The sequence below is a fragment of the Geospiza fortis genome, unplaced genomic scaffold, assembly GCF_000277835.1.
Source record: "Geospiza fortis unplaced genomic scaffold, GeoFor_1.0 scaffold173, whole genome shotgun sequence".
In the NCBI taxonomy this organism is placed as follows: Eukaryota; Metazoa; Chordata; class Aves; order Passeriformes; family Thraupidae; genus Geospiza; species Geospiza fortis.
The window spans coordinates 6,318,351-6,326,361 of record NW_005054334.1 but is presented as its reverse complement, the minus strand read 5'-3'; the positions used below and the strand labels follow the sequence as shown (position 1 = coordinate 6,326,361).

The window sequence follows — 8,011 nt, the reverse complement described above, 5'->3', positions numbered from 1 at the left end:
GCACTCGGCCGCTGCCCCGCTGGGGTGGGCACTGCTGCTCCCATCGCCACTCTCTTCAAGTTGTCTTAACTTGACGTGGTGTTTTTTGTTTTGAAGATATAGGTGTGTGTGGAGAGGGAAGTTCCTTGTGTAAGCTAGTGTAAAACCGACCATATTCTTCCCGTGACAGCAGATTTTGAACAAATACGATGAAATTACTGATGGAAGTGGGCATCACTGTGAGCAGCCTGCCCTATCAGAGTTGCACTGGGGGCCTGGTGGGGTTTGTCTATGCTAGAGACCGGTTGGCTCTGTTGGAGCATGTATTTAATTTAACTCAGTGATTTAATCTAATCCTTTTTTGTGATGTTTGTTTCCCTTTTCTCTTGTCACTAATGTCCAGGGAGTGACAGATGTCCTGTGTGAAGCTTGTGACCAGTTGGGATGGAAGGTGCCAACGAAGATCCAAATTGAGGCTATTCCAGTGGCTCTCCAAGGTGAGCAGTGTATTTCTTTGATCCTGAACTGGGGACTGCTCCAGGAGCTCTGTGTGAATGAATTTTGCTGATTGAGAAGGATCAGGAATGACTGTGTCCCAACTTCTTCATTGTTGAGGATCTCTGTCTGGAAGTAGTTTCCATATTCATTCTGTGTCCTTCCCAGGTGGAGCTTGGAATGCTAGTTTATCCTATAACCCTGCCTGCAGCCACAAACTTTCAAATAGGTACAAACATTGTGCCTTGAGTGTTCACTCCTGTTGTGTAGTTCTGACACTCCGTGTTAAATAGAATTCTTATTAATTATTTGAACTGCTAATCCACATTGATAATTTTGTTCCTGAAATACTCAGGGATACACAGGAAGCTTCCAATAGGTTTTGGGCTGTACTGCTTCTGATAGAGACCTACAGAGTGTGTGTGTGTGTGTGTGTGTGTGTGTGTGACTGAAAGTGAAGATGCCTTGACTGATTCCTTAGTGTGTATAATTTGTTTTGCTGTGAGCAGCCAACTCTTTGAAATTAGGTTTCTGAATTTCTAATCCAAATTCTGATTTCTAAACCAAATCACAGCGACTTTCTGCAAGCATTCTGGAATTACAAAAAAAAAAATATTTACTGAATTTAGCAGACATTTCTGCCTCTAGAATTTTTTTTAACAAAACCCCCCAAAACGCTCTCAAGGAGGAAAGGAACAACAAAGTGACAGAATGAGAACAAACTTTCAGTGTCTGCTCTGTCCTAGCATTTAGCTTTTGTCAGACTCTTTTACACACAGAAGATTCTCTTGGGGGAAAAAAAAAAAAACACAAACACGAAGGAAAGACTGCATGCCTGAGAAATTGTTTCCAGTATAAGGTGTGTTGACAGTGTGTTCTTCTTGCTGCATGAGCTTAGGAGGTCATAATGGATTCTACTGATGAATTCCACCCTGTTGCCTGCATTGTTTTGGGGCAAAAGACTTTCTGTCCCACCCTTCCTACTGAAGGAACTGGTTTAGATTACCCTGTTAATCAATGGCACAGTTGTGCCTTGTGAAACGTGAGCCTGGTAGTGCTGTTGTGCTGTAGTTTGTGTGACTGAAGTCTCAAACGCCACAGTCAGTTTCCTTGTAAGCTGGTAAGCAGACAACATTTGGACTAGAATAGTGAGGTGGAGTCATTAAGCTGTAAACTGATGTCAGATTTGAGACATTATAAAGTGCAACTTATTTTGAACCTAAGGTTTGTATGAAACCCTGTATATTAACAGAAGTTAACTAGAAAATTAACTATTGAGACTGTAATCATGGTACAGATAAATCACAGCCTAAAAATGCTTCAGAGAGATTCTGAGATTGTTTGGTTTGGCCCTTTGTGTATTTTTTTTCTTTTCTGTGTGTCTGCCTTTTTTTCTGTCCTTAGGGAGTTCTTGTGTTTTGTAGCACAGTGCTTTAAAGTCTTCTTTCTCTGTTCTGGTTGTATAACAGTTTTTGCCCCTTGCTCCTTCTCTCAGGCAGAGATGTCATTGGACTGGCAGAAACTGGCTCTGGGAAAACAGGAGCCTTTGCTTTGCCAATTCTCCAAGCACTGCTGGAAACACCTCAGCGATTATTTGCTCTTGTGCTCACACCAACAAGGGAGCTGGCCTTCCAAATCTCAGAGCAGTTTGAAGCTCTTGGGTCCTCCATTGGTGTCCAAAGCAGTAAGTAGCTTTTATGGTGTTAGACCAGTTTTTCTGAAGGCCAGTTTGTCAGCTTGAGATTGCAAAAATAAAAATAGAGGATTTGAATGAGGGGTTAAACAAAAAGTGAGAAAAGCTTATGCTCCTGGAAGACAGAGGTCTGGTATCAGCTTTGATAAAAAAAGGCTGAATGATCTTTCCTCGTGGAGTGGTCTACAGCTCTTCTGCATTCTGTGTCTAAATAGTTAAAGGTGGAAGTAGAAGAGAGTGTTCTCAATAGTGGGTTTGTATCCAGTGAAATTGCATAGAGCTCTCTCTTATGGTGTGTTGTAGTTTAATCTTCCTTTCAGACTGTCTGTATTGATTCTTTAGATAATCTCTCAAAAAAAGCTTTGTGGGTATTTTTAGAATTCCTAGATTTTTGCACCCAAGTTAAACTTCAAAGAGTAGATTCTGCCTGTAGCTCTTCAGCTCTGAAAATAAAATACTTGTGGCCAGGAAGGAATTAATTACATGGTTTAAGAAGCCTAGGAAGGTCAGATATGCTAAAATAAAGTAAATTCTCATAAAAATAAGTAGCCTTTCGTTTGTGCAGAATTGCTGTGGGTGGTGGGCAGTCAGAGTAAACACTGCAGTGCCAGGGGAGGGCTGGTGCTACTCTGAGGGACTCACTCCCCTCTCTTTGCCCTGCAGCGGTTATTGTGGGTGGAATTGACACGATGTCTCAGTCTCTGGCCTTAGCCAAGAAACCACATGTTATTATTGGTAAGTTGATGTGCTGGGGATGTGGAGTGTGAGTATTATCAAACTGCAGCTAACCAAAGGAAGGCGAGTACATCCTTCATTTGTGTTTTGTCCCAGGCTCCGAGTACTGCCTTCTTAATGTTTCTAAAGTATCTGCCAGTAACTTTGTTGCTATAAGCTCATTCCAAAGCATCCCTGCTAGACCTAAAGTGCTTTTGGCTTGTTTTTTCATTCTCCTCAAGTGTTTCAAATGCTGCTCTCATCTTTTGCAGTACAGCTTGTCTCCTGTCTTTTTTGTGTCACTTCTTTTTAGGACATTCTTCAGAGAGTCTGATTCCATTAGTCTTATTTCAAAACACTCTCTGAAGATGCTCTTTCATTATGAAAGAGTTATTCCCACAAAGCAATCTTTACTTTTCCTGGGCAAAGAATCCCATTTCTATAATGGACAGCTGTCTTGCCTGTTTGGATCTTTTCCTCTGCTTTCATTCTGAATTTGCTCTCGTTGTGCTGTTGGTAGCAACCCCTGGCCGTCTAGTTGATCATCTGGAGAACACAAAGGGCTTCAACTTACGAGCTCTGAAGTTCCTGGTGATGGATGAGGCTGACCGGATCCTTAACATGGATTTCGAGACCGAGGTAGGGATCTGCTGAGAGACAAGTTTGAAGTTTGGATGAGTCCCTTTGAAATCTCTTCATGTGGGCACATAGGAAACTCTGAGCTGTTCTGTAGAAATTAATAGTGTATTGTAATTAAAATCTAATAATTACACACAAGTCTGTGGTGGGATTAGAACATAGCAGAGTTCTGCAGAGCACTGCCAAGACAGTAGGAGGCACTTTGAAATCCACTGTTGTCTCTGGAGTGCCTGACATAGAATGTAGTTAGGATAGAAAACAATCACAGACACATTCCTGCAGAAACATTGCCTGATATTTGCACTTTGTTGGGCTTTTGGAGTTCACACTGCCTAATTGTCAACAAGATATCAGCCTACACCTTCCCTTTAGAAGAAAAAAAAATTGTTCCTACTGTATGTTTACACATGTATTACTCTTCATGTGGATGATCTTTATATTTGTGGAAGGTTTGTGTCTGCTTGCTTGTAGTATTTAGTATTTCCATTTCCTTATTTTTTTACAGGTGGATAAGATATTAAAAGTGATCCCTCGAGACAGGAAGACATTCCTGTTTTCTGCCACCATGACCAAGAAGGTGGGAGCAGACTAATCTGTTTTAGTTCTCCTTCCATCAGGCTAGCCTCTTGACTAGCCTGTATTAATACAATTTTCTGACAAGATCTCTGCCCAACTAAATTTCATTGATCTTACCAGGTTCAAAAACTCCAGCGTGCTGCTCTGAAGAATCCTGTTAAATGTGCTGTTTCTTCCAAGTATCAGACAGTTGAAAAACTACAGCAATACTATATTTTCATCCCCTCCAAATTCAAGGTAATGGCACTTCTGTTTCTTTTCTCTTACTGTCTTTTCTTGTTCCTGCATCTGTCCAATATCTTGTCATTTTCTGAGTCCTAGACTTAATGTTGCACATGTGATTATCTCTGAGATGTTTTGACTTCTCTCTCTGTTTCTTTACAGGATAGCTACCTGGTTTATATCTTGAATGAACTGGCTGGTAACTCTTTCATGATATTCTGCAGTACATGTAACAATACCCAGAGGACTGCTCTGCTGCTCCGCAACCTGGGCTTCACTGCCATTCCCCTCCACGGGCAGATGAGTCAGGTATGGGCAGGAACCCTCACAACAGAGTAGGCAGGGGGCCTGGGGCTTGGGAAATAGCTGTGCCACACTGAGTCACACCTGCCTTGAAGGAGGAGTATTTCACAGCTAGTGGACTGCACTGATCCATAGAAATTTAACTAATGTGAATGCTGACACTGATTCTGTAATATTTAAAAGAGAAATTAAGAGAAGTGAAATTTTGAGTAGTTTGTCCCCCAGTTCTTTTGTGCCAGTATCTTATCAAGAGCATATTAACTAGAAACTAGAATGAGTGTTATTTTCTCATTCCCTTTTTGTCCTTTTTCCAGAATAAACGTTTGGGCTCTCTGAACAAGTTCAAGGCAAAGGCACGTTCTATTCTGCTGGCTACTGATGTTGCAAGCAGAGGTCTGGACATCCCACATGTGGATGTGGTGATAAACTTTGATATTCCTACCCACTCTAAGGTAAGCTTGTTTGTGTGCCAACTGAGAGCTTCTGGTCACTGGGAGCAGATAGACAAAGAAGGTGGGCAAAGGAACAGAGATATCTTTTCTCTCTTCTGCTGAGTGGAAACCTAATTCATGAATCTGTACATTGAAAGGTGTAGTTCAGCCTCTGCTATTGAGTTGGTATCTTTGTTTGCATGGTCTCATGGCCTGGGTTGTAGAAGTGATCTGTAAGTGAAGAGGGGAAGTAAGGAATGCTCTGTGCCTTTGCATTTCTGCTCAGACTGTGTGTTTTGCCTTTTTACATTCAAGGGCTTTGAAAACAATTTTAGCATATTACTAGTTTCATGTAGTCATCTCTGTGTCCATGATCCAGGTCTGCTTTCATATTTTAAACTGTGTTTAAAAAAAGAAAAAAAATTAAGTTCTCTGATTATGATTGGTTAAGAAAGGTGTCCTTAATATGTCTCACCTTCATATCACAAAAGTACAGCAAAAGGAAAAGAAAGTAGGTTACCAGCTCTCTGTATGGAAAGTATGGGGTTATCTCAGGGATGTGACTGTTTCCCAGCTTAGTTCCAGAAAGCACACCATTAACCTGCACTTCAGGAATTGCTGTTGTTGCTTACCATGGTTAAAGATACTGTGCCTTGCAAACAGAAGAAAGCATGGTAGGTCTTTTGAAGACAATCCTTTTGTAAAAGCACAAAAGTAAGAAAAAAACTGTGGGAGTGGCAGCTTGAATGGTGTTATTGTGGTCTTAGTGCTCTTCTCTCTCATCTAACCCATAGAACAGATTCTTTCTTACAGTCCTCTCTCTGCAAATCCTCTATGGAGAAGGGAGTATTTTAATTTCCATAATGTAGTATAAAACCTGGAAAACAGCCTTGAACCATATTGACCAAAGATGCTCAATAGACTCTTCTAAATTATTCTCAATCGTCCTCTCTTTCACCATGCTGACCAAGTTTAAGTCTACTTGTCAGAGAGTTTCTCTGGAAGATGCACTATGGAGAGCACTAGATTCCAACACTGAAAATGCAGGCATGGGTTCACTGTGAATATTAGCTTTCCAAGGAAGTGAGAGGGAAGTCTTAGCAAAGGTCATATATTGCAGCTTTTATCCTACAGTCTGGAATAATTGGATTTGGTCTTCTCATTTAGAAAGAGAAGAATTCAAGTGTTAAAACTGAAGTTGTGCCTCCACTTAGGCCTCTTCTCAAAATCTGATGCTGCACACCCTCCTGAGCATTCAATGCTGGCAGTATGTTCTTGACATTCTTTCCTAAAGAGAAAATATATAGGCTGATCTGCCATAAGATCTGTTCTGTGTTTGTTAAACATATATTATTGCTTATCAAGAAAATTCTTTCCAGGATTACATTCATCGTGTTGGGAGAACAGCTCGAGCTGGGAGATCTGGCAAATCTATCACCTTTGTCACACAGTAAGTGATAAAATTTAACAGACTTATTCTTTCCAGCTGTGTTTCAGAGCAGAAAATATCTGACCTTATCCTGAGTGAGAATAAAATACTACTTTTCATTTTGAAGTGCCAGTTGGTTTTATTTAGTTAAAGGGGAGAGAATTCAAAGCCCAAGGTAGGGAGGGAAGAAAGTCTAGAAAAATTCTAGAAGCAGGCATTCATTCAGCAGAACAGTTTATAACTGGACTATGCAATATATTTATATATATTCTTTAAATATATAATGCAGGTTAAGTAACTTTGAGGGTGTTTTATAAACACTGAAGTATTTGTCTAAAAAGAAAATCTTTACCAAATACTGCTGAACAAAGATGAGATGAGCTGGATAAATCAGAGAAGCCTTGCCAAACAGCATCATTTGGATGCAGCTGAGCTGCTTGTGAGACCATCAGTACAAATTAACAGTATTTGTGGGCTGGAGACAAGGGCTGAATGCTGTGAGTGGTGACAGCTGAGGCCTTCTCAGGAGGCCTGATTCAGGCTGGTGCCCTGTCTTCCCTCAGGTATGACGTAGAGTTGTTCCAGCGCATTGAACACCTGATTGGCAAGAAGCTGCCAGCATTCCCCATGCAAGAGGAAGAAGTGATGATGCTGACAGAGCGTGTGGCTGAGGCCCAGAGGTTTGCTCGAATGGTGGGTGCTGGATTTTTGACCCTGTTGTATTCTGAATTCCTTCAGACCAAACTCTGGGTTAATCTGTCGATTGCATTGCAGGAGCTGCGGGAGCAGGGAGAGAAGAAGCGATCTCGGAATGATGATGATGACACAGAAGAGGCTATTGGTGTCAGGAATAAGGTGGCAGGAGGGAAAAAGAAGAAAAGGAAAGCCTTCTAGTTTGATATTTGAACAGACTTTTTTATTTTTCTCTGTATGGCTATCTGAGCTATCAAAAAGTCTACCAAGCCATCTCCAGTGGATTTTTTTTCAGAACTACATATGAAATGTGGTGGTCCCTGAGGAAAAAACACTTCTTCACCAGCTACAGACTGAGCTTGGCCCATGTTGGTACCATGGCAGCAGTTTTCCTTTCAGGGACACCATGAGAGACCATCTCCTCTGGCCTGGAAGCAGCTGTGGTCTGGCCCTGCTCATTCACTATGAAGTGCAGTGTGAGTGCACCTTTTGCACTGTTGCAGCCTGTCCCACTGTCCAGTCTCACTTGAGTGCATCTGGAGTCAGATCTGTCAGAAGAAAGAGGAAAAAGTTAAAAAGTGACTGAGTTTTCACAGCACAGCTGTGATGCCCTTGCCTTGGTGAAGGAATGTGTTACATTGAGAACTCAGAATATATTTTGCTTAATTTTAAAGCTACCTGGTTTTCCTTGTCTTGTCACTGACCTGTTTTGTTCACTTAGTGTATCAGCTCTGCCAGAAGGTTTTCTTCTTGGGTCAATCCTAGCAATTCAGATGTGACATCAATACCTTAGATATGTCAGCTGAGGAGCAGTCCAGCACAGAGAGAACAAGCTTC

The 8,011-nt window shown here is 41.4% G+C and overlaps 1 protein-coding gene across 1 annotated transcript in view; it reads left to right on the top strand.

Moving 5' to 3' along the window:
- Positions 1-7,851, top strand: part of DDX47 (DEAD-box helicase 47) — an 8,479-nt gene extending 628 nt beyond the window's left edge. The window contains exons 2-12 of the mRNA XM_031057770.1: positions 383-476; positions 1,970-2,158; positions 2,831-2,902; positions 3,402-3,520; positions 4,026-4,097; positions 4,217-4,333; positions 4,481-4,627; positions 4,936-5,073; positions 6,432-6,502; positions 7,045-7,174; positions 7,256-7,851. Of these exons, the coding sequence (XP_030913630.1) occupies positions 383-476; positions 1,970-2,158; positions 2,831-2,902; positions 3,402-3,520; positions 4,026-4,097; positions 4,217-4,333; positions 4,481-4,627; positions 4,936-5,073; positions 6,432-6,502; positions 7,045-7,174; positions 7,256-7,375 (1,269 nt within the window). The 3' untranslated portion in view covers positions 7,376-7,851. The remainder of the gene's footprint in view (positions 1-382; positions 477-1,969; positions 2,159-2,830; positions 2,903-3,401; positions 3,521-4,025; positions 4,098-4,216; positions 4,334-4,480; positions 4,628-4,935; positions 5,074-6,431; positions 6,503-7,044; positions 7,175-7,255) is intronic.
- Positions 7,852-8,011: the final 160 nt, after the last annotated feature.